Consider the following 18,705-nt stretch of genomic DNA (forward strand, 5'->3'; position numbering starts at 1 on the left):
ATATGCACAGTCATGAAGAAATAAAAATAAAAACCAGAGTCCATATACACCACTTAACATCACGAAAGTTTCCAGCAGGTGCCCTTCCCCAGAAGTATTATGGCATCAGTTATCACTTATTGAGTGCCTACTGCATGCCCTACCCTGAGCTAGTAAGCCCTTTACACAGTCTTGCATTTAATCTTCACAGCTCTATGAGGTACATATTACTATCATCCCTATTTTACAGTGAAGAAACTGAAGCTTGGGGAGGTAAAGTAACTTGTCCAAGGCCACAAAAATTTTAAACGGTGCAGCCAGTGTTGAAAACTTTGTCACGTTTAACTCCAAGTTCCATGCTTTTAACTGCTGTGCTCTCATGCCAGGTTCTTGTCTGAGCACATTATGTACAAAACACAATTTATTCTTTACAATAACCATGTGAGGCAGATACTGATGTTTATTTTATAGGTAAGAAAAAATGATCCCAAGGAGGCTAAGCTGCCCAAAACCACAAAGCGAATTAAGCAGTAAAGCTGAGATTCAAACCCAAATCTGATTTGAAAGCCCACAGTCATTAACCAGTGGAAATATGATGCAAACCACAGATATGGGTCTCATAAGTAATTTTAAGCTTTTTAATAACCACATTTTAAAAAAGTAAAAGAAAACAGGTCAAATGAACTTTAATATTCAATCCAATAATTTAACCCAATATATCCAAAATATTATCACTTCAACATGTAATCAGTATAGGAAATTAACGCTGTGAGGTATTTTACATTCCTTTTGTCATAGTGATTTCAATCCAGTAAGTATAGTGTAACTTATTACCCCCCTCAATTCAGATGAACCACATCCCAGCTGCTCCAAATAGCCACATACAGTCACCATATTGGACAACACAAGTCTAAACCATGACATTACACTGCACCTTAAGAATGTCCTGAACCAACTTAAACAAATGTAGGCATGGATCTCAAAAGCAGATTTGGAATGGATAAACTAACCACCCACCAGAAAACCAAAAACACAGATTAAAAAATGTGAATCACAAATGTGTGTACAAGTTTGGGGAGTGGTGAGAAGGGAGGAAGTCAGATAAGAAATGGCTGGGGAAACCATCAGAGACAGGGTGGCAAACACAGTACGTCAATCAAGATACAGCTCTTGCAGGCTGAACCTGAGCCTGGAATCCCCAGTCTTGATTTCACAGTTGATCAACCTTTTTTTTTTAAAATTAATTTTATTGAAGCATAGTTGATTTACAATGTTGTGTTAATTTCTGCTGTATAGCAAAGTGATTCAGTTACACACACACACACACACACACACACATACACACACACATATATATATACATACATTCATTTTCATATTCTTTTCCAATTATGGTTTATCACGGGATATTGAATATCGTTTCCTGTGCTACACAGGAGGACCTTGTTATTTATCCATTCTATTTATGATAGTCTGCATCTGCTAATCCCAAACTTCCACTCCATCCCTCCCCCACTCCCCTTCCCCCTTGGCAACCACAAGTTTGCTCTCTGTCTGTGAGTCTGTTTCTGTTTCATAGGTAAGTTCACTTGTGTCATATTTTAGATTGCACATAGAGGTGATACAGCTGATCAACTTTGAGCAAGTCAAGGCCTCCATGCCTCAGTTTCCTCACCTGAAAAATGAAGCTAATACCACTTTTACCAGACAGATACTATGAAGGTCAGATAAGACTATAGATATAAATGTGTGTATGCATATTTATAAATCTATAAAATCTTCTAGCAAATGGTTAAGCAGTATTCAAACACCAGCATTTTTGTACAAATAAAGAAAAAGACTGGCTCAGGAAATTCTCAGTGAGAATCAGGAAGGCTCCAGCTCATACAGTATATCCTTTTTACCTAAAGGCTTTGGCTTCCTCAAGGATTGGGGATCAAGAATAACAGAACAAAAATGGCCTGAGAAGAAAGGTAGACTGATAAAACAGATTTATTTGGGGGGAAAAAAAAGGACAAAATGGCTTCAGACCCCATCAATGCTATGGACCCTTATGGCCTCCTAATAAAAAGACCCATGGACACTTGGATACCAAAAGTTACCCTCAAGGATCCAAAGATCCCACAGTTTAGAACAGAAGAGAGATGTGCAAACAAACTATGAAAATATAACACAAGTGGAAAGAGATACATGGATAAAAGTACTTTAGGAGCAGAAGGAAAGAGACAGCAAATTGACTTAGTTTATCAGGAAAAGCTTGGATGTGAAGTGATTGTCCTGTATCCCTTGAAGAATGGGCCACAGACAGACAAAACTCAGGGCATTTCCAGCAGGCAGTGTGTACAAGCCAGGATGGGTAAAGGAGGTGGTGTAAGAGCTCAGTGTGGGAGGGGCCTGGTGTGCTGAGGCAGAGGAGTTTTTTGCTTTGTGTTGGTGCTGTTGTTTTCATGGGGGGGGGTGGGATCTAGAGAGGGCAATATTGAGAAATGAAGCTAAATATAAGGGAGGGAGGGCAAGCCTTGATATGCTCTTTTTGCCAAGGTAAGAATTTTAAGTAAGGGAGCTATATAATCAAATTGCTCTGTGCCAGGGTAATTGGGCATCAGTGTAGAAGGACCAGAAGAGACAAGCCTGGAAGCATGGGGAGACCTGCTATGTGATGCTACAGAACGCCAGGAAAGAGAGGATGCAGGCTTGAACCAGGAAACAGCACTGGACAGAGTTACATGCAAATTCTAAGGTCTCCCTGGGAGCCTGAAAACCTGGCCAAACCACCATGGCCAGGAGGGTCCTCAAAAAGAGTCAGAGGAGCCACCCACCTCAAGACCATGATCTCATGGGGAATAGCAGCACCATCACCCTAGATGATGGTAGAAGAAACCAGAGTCAAACACAGAGAGCTTCCTATTTCAGGGAAGCCCTGGGGTACTCACCACTTTGCCCACCAAACTGGCTTCATTCATCATTTAAGGCCACAGAGAGAGCACCCTGCACGAACACCACCATCACCATCATCCCCCACAACGGCCTCAAACATCCTCCCCCTGTGAGTAAAGAGAAATCTCTCTTCCCTAAACCCCTTCCTCCAGGCACAGCCCTTCCCTTGGCACCTATACGTGAGTCTCTTTCCCTTTCCCCAAGTACAGCTCTGAAAACCTCCCCTGTTTAGAAACATGGGTTTTTATGACCACAGAGTGAGGACAGAGGCTGTTCCCACCAGAAAAAACATACTCAAATAAAAAGAGAGAGCTGGATATTAATGAGGCCTTAGCCACAGAATAAAGCCTGATTTGGGGCTTCAGACATCTGAGCTAAACAAGTGCTTAATTCCTGTCATAAACACCCTTCTCCATAAACCAGGCAGGCTCTATTTTTAGAATTTTTTCCATGATGCACTTGTTCTTTAATGGAAGAGATAAAGGCAGTGGGAAGCAATTAAAAGTATTAACCAATATACTTTATGTCACAACAGAGTACCAACCCACGACACCTCCAGAAATATAAGTCCATAGTGAAATGCAATTGGGCAGCACTCCTGTTTTCTTCCTATTTTGCTGAGGAGTACTTCAGTAGTATTCTTTTAACTTTTTATTTTGAAATCTCCAGCTACATTTTTAAAACAAAAATCTTTGAGAATTAGTGAGGAGGTGGATTCACAGAAACGTTGGCATCATTATCCAATCAGCTACAAATAGTCGTCCATTATCCATGATTAAAGCAGACAACTTTCAGGATGGGAGGAAGGTGAAAGGGCATCAATATTTACTGAGGACCTACTAAGTGTCAGGTGCTGAACTAAGTGCTTACATCCTTCTTCTTTCCTTACTTCACTCATTTAATGAACATTTATCAAGCACTTATGTGTCGGTACTGTGTTCAATGGTAGGGATGTAGAATAAACAAGAAAGAGACTGCTCCTGCCTTCATGGACCTTTCATCTGTTGAAGGAGGCATATACTAAACAACAGCATTCCCAAGGGCATGAGTGCTCAGAGGAAACTGCTCATGGCAAGGAGGGCTTCTGAAAGGGAGGCCTACCTGGCCTGAGGTGGGGCAGGGGCAGTTGGGAAGGCCTCACAGGGGAGGTCTGATGTCTACATTGGGACCTGAAGGATGGGTAAGAACTCGGCCAGTCAAGAGGCACAGCAAGCGTTGCAGGCAAAGGAAGGGTATTTCCAAGGCCCAGCGGAGAGATTGACAAGTGTGAACGCCACCTTGCTGACAGTGAGAGTGAGAAAAGAGCTACCAGATCAGGCTGGAGAGGAGAGTTAGGTCTTGTAAGTCACAATGAAAATTTTAAATTTATCCAAAGAAATAACAAGATGATGTTAAAGGAATTGTAAGCAGTGAGAAACAAGATCAGATTTGTCTTTTAAAACATCACAAATCCTCATGACAGTCTTTCAAGGTAGGTAGTATCTTTATTTCATGAGGATGAGAAGAGATGAGTGAAGTTAAGTGACTTTATTATAAAGTCACACAGCTGGAATGTAGTGAAGTTGTGGATGGGACTCGGGTCAGTGTGACTCCCATCCCCTTCTCTTTCCACTACATCATCCTGTCTCTAAGAAAACAAAAAACAAAAAAACTGCAGAAAATCCTTAAACCTCATTTCAGCTATTCATTTACAACTTTTTTTTTTAACCAAAAATCAAGCGTAGAGTTGATTCCTGGCATCACTGAACATTTGAGTTTTCCGCTGACTGCCTGAATACACAAAATGGCCCTCCAAGGAAAAAGTGCAAAGAACCCCCCATATAAGACTTCAGCCCTTAGACAAGAGAGCGCCAACTGGAAAGAACCGCATGGCCCTGAGTGCACGTGGAGCCACTGGGCACAGGCTGCCCTTCAGGGCTGGATGGCAATGGGAAGGCCGTTAGTCCAGCCACACTTCAAAGCTCACCTTCCATGTGCCATCAAGAGGTCACCCAAAACATCTCTGGAAATGACAAACTTACTCCTCAGGCACAGTCTACTCCACATGGAGGTAGTTCTGAGTATTTTAAAAGACTCTTTATGTGAGGCAAAATCAGCTCCAAACCCAGGTACTTGTGGCAGAAGCTCCTGTTACCAAAGCTACTTTCCTGTGCAAATTAACAGAATACTACATGGGTGTGAGATGCCACTGTGCATTGTTACTTTTCCCTGAATCTAAAGAGTCAAATGAAGTCAACACCCAAAAAGCAAAAACAGGAGGAAGCAGGAAATCTCAGGTTCAAGGCACATAGAGTCTGTTTCTCAAAAAAAGGATAACGCCTTTGCTCACATACATCCTGGCAGCCTCTACCAATGATTCTAGTCTACGCGACCAAAAAACCAGGAACCGTGACACAGGCTCAGCCTGGATATACCAACCTTCTACACTTCCTCAGCAGAGGACAGCACAGCTGCTCATCATCTGGGAATACGGAGAGTGAGTCTGGCTGTGCCTGTGTCCAATAAAGTAAACTTCAGGTCTCTGCATCTTTGTCCAGCTGCCCAAGGAGGTGGCTGGTGCAGGGCCGTCTCGTGCTCCCCATCTGTCCTACTGATAGGCGGCAACACTTCCATGCATGTAGGGAAGGCAGCCTCTATATTTATCAGACCAAATCCTTGTGCAGTTCATTTAAAAATAGATGCTCTTCCTCTAAAAAATTAATTGAAATGCTAAAAATTAAGATTGAGTTAAAAATTGATAGCAACTAATATTACTAATGGTGAAAGAAGAAAGAAACTGGCAGTGTAAACTGGTTCAACCTGTTTGTATGAACTTTGGCAGTTTCTACCCAGTTTGAAACATTTGTACCCTCTGTCTTCTTAATTCCACTTCTAGTAATCTATTATATTCATACTAGCACAAGTATTTAGAGAACTAACAACCAATTGAGGGGACTAAGTACATATGGTAAGCTGACCATTTACACCAAACACTTTGAGATGCTGTTTAAAAATTTAAACAAACATTTAAAAAGAAATAATAAAGTTCAAAATCTTAGGTGCCAAAACTGTAACAGGAATGAAAAACCAAAGCAGCCAGTAGGAGCTGAAACCAAACAGCCCAGGAGTTTCTCAGAAACAGGAGTTATCAGAGCTGGGTATGCACTGGAGGGGAAAGGAAAGGAACCCACATGCTCCTGTTGGGGTGACAAAGGGCTGCCCTGACAGATACATGAACAGGAAATCTCTACCCATATCTCAGAGACATAAAAAAGAAACTGGTCATCTGTCTGGACCTTTGGGTAGAAAAAGAATTATCTGTAAGAGATCAGAGTCCCAAGTATGTGCTACATACGAGTATGGAGCCAAACTCACGCTGTTCACATGGCTGGGAGCCCCAGAGCTAAAAACATTTACAGGAAAGTTGGTCTGAACCAGGTGAAAATTTATGAACATGGCCCAGGCAAACTCAACCACCACATCCAGATGCCTCATCAATTGGGGACCCAAGGACTCCCACCAAAAACCTTGGGTTGTACATAAGCTCACTACAAGAGGAAAGTAAACACCAGAAGAGAGGATTCAGAGTGAGCGGACATTTCTAGGGAACAGTTTCTCAGAGCTCTCTGGGATGCTGTCTCCTGGGCTGCAGTCCTCATCTTGCCCCAAATAAAACTTAACTCCTAACTCTCGCATCGTGCATTTTTTTTTAAGTCGACGTGTATCAATAATACGTTCCTTTTTTGTTGCTGAGTAGTATTCCATAGAATGGAAATTCCACTGGAATAGAAATTCCAGTTTCTTTAAACATTTAAAGTTAAATTTTAAAGACTATTTCACAAATATATTTGCTTGATTTCTGGGGCTGAAAGGGGAAAAGAAAATGCAGTCACTATTCAGGAAGTCATTCACTCATTCTGCCAACATCCGTTGATGGCAGACTACTGGGCCAAATATATCCCTATACACTTGATTACAAAACATAACTAAGACCAAAATAAAGTCAAAATTAGTGAAGTAGCAGGGCTAAGACTGAAACCCATGTTGGCCTAGAGTTCAGGAAGCAAGAAAATGAGTAGGTCAAAGAACATGTTACCATTAATAACAATTTTCTAAAATGTAAAAATTTTCCTAAAAATTGGCATGTTTGGTTAGCTGATAATTAAAGCCTCCTTTCCACTAGACCTGGCATTTACTAAGCCATGACTTACGCCCAATTTAAGGCCAACCATAGACAAAAACCTAGTTTTAGAGGAGCACTTAAAAAAAAAAAGTAAGCAGTCATTTCTAAAGCAATAAAAAAGGAAGAAATGTTAACAGAACTCAGAAAATGGGCAAGAGACATGAACTGGCATTTCACCAGTTGGAAATAAGGTTGTAAAACAAGCTCATGAAAAGATGCTCAACATCTTTAGTCATTACTAAAATGCAAATTAAGACCACGATGAGCTATTGCTACATACTTATTAAAACTGTTAAAATAAAAAAGAGTAGAATGTTAAATGCTGGCAAGGATATAGAGAAACGATATTTCACACATTACTGGTGGGAATGTAAAATGATATAACCAACTGCAACTGGCAAATAGTTTGGCAGCTTCTTATGAAACTAAATATACACTTACACATATATACAAACACACACACACACACATACACACACGAGTGTATGTAAAGACTGCTGAAATCTGAATGTGATCTTTAGTTTAATTAACAATATTCTACACAGGTTGATTTCCTGTAGTTATATGGTATACTGTATACTAGTACACTGTAGTTACATAAGATGTTACCATTGAGGGAAGCTGAGTGGAGGGTATAGAACACCCTCCGCTAGAATACCTGTACTAGTTTTGCAACTTCCTGTGAGGCTACAATAATTTTTTAAAAAAAGCTTTCAAAATTCAATGTTGAGTGTAAAACACAAGTCATAAAACATCACAGTATGATATCATTTGTGCAAATACATTTTTTAAAAACCATACAATCATAGTATATGTGTTTTAGGGATAAATATATAAGTAATAAAAATATGAAAACATCAATAGTAAGGAGACACACAACTTTAGGGTAGTGATTACCTCTGGGAATAAATTCTAAGAGGACCTCAAATTTACCTGTGACATTTTAATTTTTTATTTTATTTTTGGCTGCACTGTGCGCCTTGCGGGATCTTAGTTCTCCAACCAGGGATCAAACCCAGGCCCACAGCAGTGAAATTGCCAAGTCATAACCACTGGACCACCAGGGTATTCCCCTGTAATATTTTAATTTTTCAAAAGAATTTGAAGTGAGAAATTGTGAGCATGTACTATATAAACAGTATAAGTAAATGAATGATGATTAAATTACTCTCTACTACTCTTAATATTTTAAAGGTTTCTAAATTAAAACCAAAAATACACATACAAGGAGGTTTACTGAAGCATTATCTTTAATAACCAAAGACTGGTAACGATCTAATTATGTATCAACAAGGGGACAGCTAAATAGCTTTGCATATAGTCATGCAATGAATACACAGCAACCATTAAAAAAAAAGAAGGGGATACGTGCTCTCAGGAAACTATCCCAAATACACTAGTAAGTGGGGGGAAAAGCAAATTGGAAAAAAATCTACATAATAGTATGACAATATTTTTGTTAAAAAAATCAGTATAAATATATATGAACACTAGTTCATATATATTTTACTAAACACAAACATTGTTTAAAAAGATCACTTCAAAGAAACAGTAGACATTTCACCTCGTATTTTATATATTTCTATGCTTCAACAAAAAAAACCTGTTTTTTTCTGAAAATTGAAAAAAAATTCTTATTGAGATATAATTGACATGTAATATCCTATTAGTTTCAGGTGTACAACATAATGATTCATTATTTGCATACAATGCAAAATGATCTCCAAAATAAGTCTACTTAACATCCATTGCCACATGTAGCTACCAATTTTTTTTCTTGTGTGAGAACTTTTTACTACTCTCTTAGCAACTTCTGAATATACAATACAGTATTACTAACTAGAGGCACCATGCTTTACATTATATCACCAGAACTTACTTACTTTATAACTGATAGTTTTTACCTTTTGATCCCCTTCACCAATTTCACTCGCCCTCACCCCCTGCCTCTGGCAACTACCAATCCGTTCTCGGTTATCTATAACATTTGGTTTGTTTTGCTTTGTTTTAGTTCCACATGAAAATAAGATCATACAGCATTTGTCTTTTTCTGTCTGACATATTTCATTTAGCATAATGTCCTCGAGATCCATCCATGTCACTGCAAATGGCAAGATTTCCTTCTCTTGAGAAAAGTTTTAAAAGCAGTATAAAGAACCAAAACTTAGAATTTAATATTATACTAACATTATTGAGCATATACCATATACCAAAGTGTTGGTTCACATTCAGAATCTCTCTTACTGTTCACAAATCTGTAAGTACACATTAGTCTCAATTGAACTCACTTCCTCCATTTGAAGAGAAGAAAGAGAAAGAAATGGAAGTTCTCAGAGGTGAAATGACTTGCCCAAAATCACGTGGTAAGTTGTCAAGAGGGCTGTAACATTTAATCCTGTTTCAGCCCACAATGCCTGCCACCTACATGAAAAACAGCGGCACATATGGCATTTACCTGATCTCTTTACAATGAGATGGTGAGTGTCATGAGCTGTGAGCTGTGATGTGGCTGAATGGGTGTGCCTGCGTTCCAGCCATCACGACTGCACAGCTCAGATTTTATCTTAACCTGGGTCCATCATAGGGAAAAGTGAGAAGATGTGACAGGAAAAGATGGTTGCCGCTCCATGTACTCCCCCCAGCCATTCCATGAAGAGAGAAGCTGGCAGCAAAGAGTGGTCCCAGCAAGACCAAAGCCCAGCAGGGTCACTCCTGCATGAAGACCACAGAGTGAATCTTGCTGAGCAGGAGGGATGCTCTCTCATATACCGACCATGACTTTCCTTCCCATAAAGGCAAAAAGAGTTAGAGCAGCAAGGTGGTGGTAGACTCAGCTCCTGCTTCAAGAAAGGATTCTCTGCCCAGCTGTGGAGTGTGCAGTTAGGTAACAGCCTCCTGATGGCTTTCTAAGGGACAGAAATCTGAGCTTCCCAGGGAGGCATCTGCCAATGACTGAGCAAGAAGGTAGTTGAGGGGCCTGGCCCTTCCTGCTGCAGAGCTCCCCGTCGGGCTGGCAGAGCCTCTATGGGATCTGCACTGTGTCTGACGCTCCCCTGCCCAATGCTGCTTCCTCCCCCTTTTCTTTCACAGATGTTACTCAGCATCTGCATCCCGGAGAACTCAACCTGTGGAAAGGGTCCTCCAGCCTGATCTATGTTCTGACACAAGATTTTTTTTTAAATTGAAGTATAGTACTCTACAATGTTGCATTAGTTTCTGGTGCATAGAAAAGTGATTCATTATATATGTGTGTGTGTATACACACACACACACACATGCTTTCATATTCTTTTCCATTATGGTTTATAACAGGATATCAAATATAGTTCCCTGTGCTCTACAGTAGGACCTTGTTGTTTATCTATTTTATATATGGTAGTTTGTATCTACTAATCCCAAACTCCTAATTTATCCCTCCCTCTCTTCCCCTTTGGTAACCATAAGTTTGTTTTCTATGTCTGTGATTCTATTTCTGTTTTGTAAATAAGTTCATTTGTATATTTGAGATTCCACATATAAGTGATACCATATGATATTTGTCTTTCTCTGTCTGGCTTACTTCACTTAGTATGATAATGTCTAGGTTCATCCATGTTACTGCAAATGGCATTATTTTATTCTTTTTATGGCTGAATAGTATTCCATTATAAATATATATACCACATCTTTATCCATTCATCTGTTGATGGACATTTAGGTTGCTTCCATGTCTTGGCTATCATAAATAGTGCTGCCATAAACATTACAGTGCTTATATCACATAAGATATTTTTAAGATCTGAAAATAAACTGGCTCTCTAAAAGAATATGTGTTCACACCAGCCTGAGGAAAGAGGACGGGGTGCTGAAGAATAGTCAAATGAGGTGGACTTTTTCTCCCATCCCGAGATAAGGGAGATCATGGTCCCCATCAGGTCTAACGCTAGAAGGTCTGGTAACCCTGGTATAAGCAGTAGCAGAGGGCTGGGAAGAAGAGACAAGGAAGTGTCCTGAATGGGAAACAGATTGGGTTTAGAGTCACATCCACCACTTACCACCAGGTGAACCACAAACAAGTTAATGAACTTCCCTGTGCCCCAGTTTCTCCCTCTGTAAAACTGCTCCAAGATATCTAGGGGATTAAAGGAGAAGATGAGAAGCACAGGTCCTGGCACACAGTAAGTGAGCCCCTCTTTTCTAGAATCAGTTCAGGAGGGAGACAGGAGGACTAACATGAGGACCAAAGGCAGATTGCCTGAGCTCAAACAAGGATATAAGCCAGCCTTGAAACTCACATGTGCAACACACACGGCTCATGTGATAGCAACAGCAATGTGACAGCAATGTGATATCACATGTCATACATGTGATAGCAAAACTGCTATTCCCAGCCACTTGTGCATTGCATCAATATTTTTCCTGGAGGTGGGAGAGGTTTCAATGAAGTGGCCATACTCAATCTCCATTTGATCAATGGCATTTACCAATAAGAAAACTCAGCAGGACATTGGCTGTAAGCTTTAGACAGTGAACAGATTTTTCTCTGTTAAAAACTTACTAGCCAACTTCCAGTTTCTGGCACAGTTATAAGAAGCTTGGAAATTGTCATTCCACCTTAACAAGTAAAAAGCTGTACAACTTAGTTCCACACAGGAGGTGAGGTCAAAGGGCAAACGGTTGCACCAAAAATTGGAGAGATGGACAAGTGAATACAGAGAATCACAACTAGCCATAAAAACCCATAAGCAGAAACCTCCACAATAACTAGTACTGGACAGGAAAACCTAAACTGTAACTAGCAAATTGCTGGAGGCTCAGCATGGACAACTCTGAGAGTTAAAAATTCTAGGGGGACCCAGTCATGGGCAGGGGCCTTGCACATTTGTGAGTTTTACCTCCCGGAGCTCCACCAGATTCTCACAGTAAAAGTCAATGAAAAGTCCCCTCATACTTCTAGAAAGAGGAGGAGAAAAGCAACCATTTTTAAATATACCAGAGCACTCTGTTCCTCTGAAAAAGGTCTGCCCTCAGGAGAAACTAGTTAACCAAAGCCTAATTTGGAGGTTTTATCAGATCCTAACTCATGTGAGGATGGAAAAATACCCAAATTGCTTTAGCCTCCAGCATGGGGAAAGAGAAATACACTACTCCAGGCCATCCTGCCCATCTTGTCTGGTCTAAATGGGGAACGAACTGAGAAGCACTTGTAAAGTTCATGGCCCAGGGGCATAGGCTCACTAAAACACTGTGACCTAATCATGGCACTGTAAAATGATGCCACTCCCCCAACATCTTACACCACACTAAAGGCCTATTTACCCAAGTTCCTTTTATCCAGTCCAGATTTCACGTCCAGATTTCACCAAAAAGTTGCAAGACATACTAAAAGGCAAAAAACACAGTTTGAAGAGATAGAGCCAAACCTAGATATGGAAGCATTGTTGGAATTATCAGACCAGAAATTTTAAAAACTATGATTCACACGCTAACGGCTCTAATGGATAAAACAGACAGCATGCAAGAACAGACAGACAATGTACTCAGAGATGCAAATTCTAAGAAAGAACCAAAAAGAAATGCCAGAAATCAAAAACATTATAACTGAAACAAAGAATGCCTTCGATGGGCTCCTTAGAGGACAGCACACAGCAGAAGAAAGAATTTCTGAGTTTGAAGACATGTCAACAGAAACCTCCAAAACTGAAAAGCAAAGAGAAAAGGACCAAAAAATAAAATGAAACAGGATGTCCAAGGACTGTGGGACAACTACAAAATGTGTAGTATATGTGGAATGGGAATGCCAGAAGGAGAAGAAAGAAAGAAATGGAAGAAATATTTGAAGCAATAATGACTGATAATTTCCCCAAATTCACATCAGACACCAAACCATAGATACAGGAAGCCCACAAAACACTAAGCAGAATAAGTGAAAAGAAAAAACACTTAGGCATAGCATAGTCAAGCTGCAGAAAATCAAACAAATATTCCTGAAAGAATGCAGCGGGGGTGGGTGGGGGGGAAGCTAACCTATTAGGAGCAAAGATAAGAATTACATCCTAATTCTCCTCAGAAACCACACAAACAAGAAGAGAGTAGAGTGAAATATTTAAAGTGTTGAGAAAACAAACACCAACCTAGAATTCTGCACCCTGCAAAATTATCTTTCAAAAGTAAAGGATAAATAAAGACTTTCTCAGATAAAAATTGAGGGAATTTGTTGCCTGCAGAAATGCCTGGCAAGAAATGTATAAAGAATTTCTTCAGAGATAAGGAAAATGATATAGGTCAGAAACTTGGATCCACTTAATGAAAAAGAGGAACACTGAAGAAGGAATAAAGGAAGGCAAAACAAAAACTTTTTTCTTATTCTTACTTGATGTAACACATAACAGTTTGTTCAAAATAACAGCAACAATGTATTTGATTGTGTATACATATATATGCTTATGAATAAGTGAAACCAATCACAGCAATGACACAAGGGATAGGACAGAGGAATAAGGAGTATTTTATTACAAAGTACTTGCACTACCCATGAAGCACTATGTATAGTATTACAGTCAGCCCTCTAAATCCACAGGTTCTGCAACTGTGGATTCAACTAAGTGCAAATCAAAATATACAGAAAAGTGCCAAAAGCAAAACTTGAATTTGCTGCACACTAGCAACTATTTACATAGCATTTACATTATATTTACAACTATTTACATAGAATTTACATTGTATTAGGTACCATAAGCAATCCACAGATGACAAAGTATATGAGAAGATGTGCCTAAGTTATATGCAAACATATGCCATTTTATGTAAAAGACTTAGCATCCGTGGATTTTGGTATCTGTGGGGGGTCCTGGAACAAATCCCCTGTGGATACCTAGGGACAACTGTATTTGAAAGTGGACTCGGGTTACTTGTAAAATAAACTGCAAATTCTAAGGCAACCACTGAAAAAAAGTAAAAAAAATAGAAGCATAATTGATACCTTAAGGAAGGAGAAAAAACAGAATCAGATAAAATGCTCAGTTAAAATCACAAAAGGCAGAAAAAGCATAGAAGGCAAAATAGGAAAACAGAACAAAGGCAACAAAGGAAATCTAGTAATAAACATGGTAGATATTAATCCAACTATATCAATAATCACTTTAAATGTCAATGGCCTAAATAGGCCAATTAAGACAGAGATTGTCAAAGTGGATCAAGAAACAAGACCCAATTATAGGACTTCCCTAGTTGCACAGTGGTTAAGAATCTTCTTGCCAACACAGAGGACACAAGTTCAATCCCTGGTCCAGGAAGACACCACATGCCACAGAACAACTAAGCCCATGCGCTACAACTACTGAGCCTGCACTCTACAGCCTGCAAGTCACAACTACTGAGCCCATGTGCAGCAACTACTTGAAGTCCACGCACCTAGAACCTGTGCTCTGCAACAAGAGAAGCCATCACAATGAGAAGCCTGCACACCACAACAAAGAGTAGCCCCCACTTACCACAACCAGAGAAAGCCTGAGCACAGCAATGAAGACCCAACACACCCAATAAACAAATAAATATTAACAAAAAAGAAACCCACTTTAAATATAAAGACACATGTAGATTAAAAGAAAAGGATGAAGATTTACCATACTAACACTAAGCAAAAGAAAGTGGGAGTTGCAATATTCATTCCTGACAGACCAGACTTCACAGCAAGAAAAGTTATCAGAGGTAAAGAATGGCATTACCTAATGATCAAGGAGTCAACTGTTCAAGAGGACATAACAATCTTTAATGTGTAGGCACCAAACAACAATCAAAATATGTGACGCAAAAATTGATAGAACTGCAAGGAAAAATAGATGAATCCACTATTATAGCTGGAGACACTGACACCCCCTAATGGAAATGTGCAGATCCAGCAGACAAAATATCAGTAAGGACTTTGTTGAACTCAACAATACCATCAATTAACTGGACATAATGAATATTTGTAGACTACTGCATCCAACAGTAGCAGAATATACATTCTTCTCAAGCTCACATGGGACCTTGAGATAGACCACATTCTAGGCCATAAAACCCACCTTAACAAATTTAAAAGAATAGAAATTATATGTCTGCTCTCAGGTCACAATGGAATTAAACTAGAAATTAATAACAGAAAGATAGTTGTAAAATCCCCTAAACACTTGGAGATTAAATAACATGCTTCTAAATAACACATGGGATCAAAGAACAAATCCTAAGAGAAATTTTTAAATATTTTGAACAAAATGAAAATGAAAATACAACCTATCAAAATTTGTGGGATTCAGTGAAAGCAGTACTTAAGGGAAATTTATAGGATTGAGTGCATATATTAGTAAAGAAGAAAGATCAAAAATCAATAAACTAAGCTTCCACCTTAGGAAGCTAGAAAAAGAAGAGTAAATTCAATCCAAACTAAACATAAGAAAAAATAAAAATTAGAACAGAAATCAATGAAATTGAAAACAAGAAACCATTAGAGAAAATCCACAAAACCAAAAATTGGTTCTTTGAAAAGATCAATAAAACCCATAAGCCTCTAGCCAAGCTAATCAAAATTTACTTGATGGGACCCAGATGTTTGCCTCATATTGCCAATCAATAAGCAACTACTCATGCCAGACAGGCAGACAAAACACTAACATCATTTCCTTTCTTTCATCCATTTGATGAGCATCTACGATGTGCCGGACACTTTTAAATGCTTGGGATATATCAGTGAACAATAAACACAATAAATAAGTAAACTGTATAGTATGTTGGAAGCTCTTAAGTGGAGAATAACACAGAGCACGTTAAGGAGAGGATTAAGAGTTACAAGTATTTCTTATTTTGTTATGAATACTATATAGTGTAAATATAAGGCAAATACTTTTATTTTCTTTCCTCTCTTATCCTCTTATCATCTAACATAAGATGTATTGAAAAGAGTTCAGTTTACATCACACTGTTTAAGTTACAGAATATCAAGGAGAAGGGTGGATCTCACCCAAGGACTTTGAATCCTCTTCTGGAGAAAGGGTTGGCATGTTTTGGTTATATGCAAGATAATTGGATCACGGAAGGTGGAATTATGACTTTGTTACTGTCTTTATTTGGAGATTAAGTATGGTTTAAGAAAATGTGCATGGGTGTCAAATTGACAAGGAATAAACTGTAATTGTTAGTTCCATGTGTCAACTTGGCTAAGCCATGGTACCTGGTTGTTCAATCAAACAATAATCTAAGTGATTCTATGAAGGTATTTTGTAGATGTGATTAACATCTACAACCAGCTGACTTTCTGGAAAGGAGATTATACTCCATAATCTGGGTGGTCCTCACCTAATCAGTTGAAAGGCCTTAAGAGCAGGATTGAGGTTTCCCTGAGAAAGAAGAAATTCTGTCTTTGGATTTCAGCATCAGCTCCTCCCCGAAGTTTCCAGCTGGCCAAGCTTCTCTATGAATTCTGGACTTGCCCAGCCAGCCCCCATAACCACATAAACCAATTCCTTGCAATCAATCTTTTAATAAATATCCTACTGGTTCTTGTATCTCTGACACAGGTAACCACATTGAGAAAATGACATTTGAGCAAAGACTTTCAGTTGGAGAAAGAGCTGCACAAAGATATCTGTGGGAAGAGTAAGCCTGGTGTGTAACAGGAACGGCAAGAATGTGGCTGGGTAAGAGTGAGCGAGCTGTAGAGCAGTAGGAGAGGAGGGAACTTTATTAACCAAAAGAAGTATCAGGGACAGAAAAAGTATAGGCTGTGAGCCAAAAGGTCTCCTTTATTATTCTATCATAAGATGAGCCCACATCATGTCAAAAAAGATGCTGTCATCATCCAAGTGTCTCACTCTCTCTAACACAACACAAATGAACACTCCCTTTCCCACTGCTGGCAGAAGCTTTTGGCTGCTATAAGGACATCTTCTGTAGCCAATCCATTCATCATTCGACGCATACATGCAGAGCACCCATGGTCAGCTGCACCATGCTGGGAGTTTCTCCCTTAGGGGCATGGGAACCAAGAGGCAGGTCAGAAAATACCCTGCCATCTGAGCACAGATCAGGAACTGACTGGCCACCACCAGGCAGAGAGACAGCTAATGTTGTCATCTTTGGGTAAGATGGAAATTTGCTATATGGAAGGTGTAATGCTCTTAATTGGTCCTACCTGGTCTAGTTGAAAAAATAAAGACCAGGCACCACCAAAGGGAGATAATAGTGATTTGGATGCAGAAATACCAAACGCAGATAATAGTAATTTGGGTGCTTTGAGCCTGGTCAAACACCTTGTCCAGGCTTCCCAGCCATCCACATGTCCCAGCAAAAAGGATAATACCACCACCATGGGTTGTCCTTACTACAAAGGTTATGGAAACAACAATAATTTTAAGTATATTTATTAACCTGGAAAGATGTTCATAATTATATAAAATGAAGAAATACAACCCACCTTAAACGCACACATTAATTCTTAGATACAACTGAACTTCATTAAGACGAACAAACGTATTTCTTAGGCTTTAGGAAGTAGAATATTTTAAATGCAAAGGAGAATTAAGGCAGGCCCACAAAAATTATAACAATGGTATCTGGTTAGTGGGATTCTAGGTGATTTTTATTTTCTTCCTTTTTGTTTCCTGTATCTTCTTCTCCTATAATAGTAAGATTGCTCAAATAACAAAATTGTTTATGGTTTATAAGTTAACCCCCCTTCATGTATATAGCATTTCTAGCTCCTTCCCTACTCCTTCAAAAGAGTCAACTGACCCCTGTAATCTCAAGCAATTTTGAATGGAGTTGTTTGCATTTCCTTTTACATTTTTGAAAGTATAAAGCCGATAGGAGTTAGGTCATTTACCCAAAGTCACACATGGTGGTCTGTAGCCCAGCCAAGACAAGAGTCTGGGGTACTGAAGGTCCCTTCCAAGCCAGCAAACTCACTGTGGACCATTTTCTCAGCCCAGGGACCTCATGGAAGTGAGGGTAAAGCTGAGCTAAACCCTTGCCCTTACCTCGGCCAGGCGGGAGTGCTTGTGGACGTTCTCGCCTTTTTGTACGCTGGGAGCCAACTGCTGCAGGACGCCCCTGCTGCTTGTCAGTGCTCTGGTCAGCCGAGCAAACTTCCCCCAGCCTGGAGCATGTGGAAGACAGGAGAGACAGGTTCAACCAGGTCCTGAGGGCGCTTGGACATTCATACCACAAGTTATCCTGTCAGAAGCAGACCCCCACCCTCAATGTCCTCCTGCGCATCCACGAGTCACTCGGCCATCCTTGCAATCAAGATTCGCTTATCAAAAAAGCACCTAGACATGCTCAAGTCTGTGCAGTGATGGACTTTCCCCTTATACTTTCTCTTGATCCTAATCATAGCTTGGGGAAGCAGGTAAGACAGGTCTTAGCACTGTTTTACAACTAGGGAAATTGAGACACAGAGTGCCGAGGCAGCTAAGAGTCTAGAACCCAAATCTCTCCACGCTGGGCCAAGGCTTTTGTGCTGCATAATACCAGGCAATCAAGATGTTTCTCTGACTTTATGGCTCAGACAATTCCCAAGCCCCCTGTCATCTGATGCTAGCAGAGACTAAGCTGGTTCTGGGTTTTAAATGACTAGACAGGCTAGTCAAATGGCCATTCCATGTACTACCTTC

At 39.7% G+C, this 18,705-nt stretch overlaps 1 protein-coding gene across 2 annotated transcripts in view; it reads right to left on the minus strand.

Moving 5' to 3' along the window:
- KCNH1 (potassium voltage-gated channel subfamily H member 1) overlaps window positions 1–18,705 on the minus strand; it is a 411,257-nt gene that overhangs the window by 343,492 nt on the left and 49,060 nt on the right. For both annotated transcript variants that reach the window (XM_057728018.1, XM_057728017.1), the window contains exon 5: window positions 18,070–18,188. In XM_057728018.1, the coding sequence (XP_057584001.1) occupies window positions 18,070–18,188 (119 nt within the window). The remainder of the gene's footprint in view (window positions 1–18,069; window positions 18,189–18,705) is intronic.

Source organism: Hippopotamus amphibius, chromosome 3 (genome assembly GCF_030028045.1).
Source record: "Hippopotamus amphibius kiboko isolate mHipAmp2 chromosome 3, mHipAmp2.hap2, whole genome shotgun sequence".
Classification (NCBI taxonomy): domain Eukaryota; kingdom Metazoa; phylum Chordata; class Mammalia; order Artiodactyla; family Hippopotamidae; genus Hippopotamus; species Hippopotamus amphibius.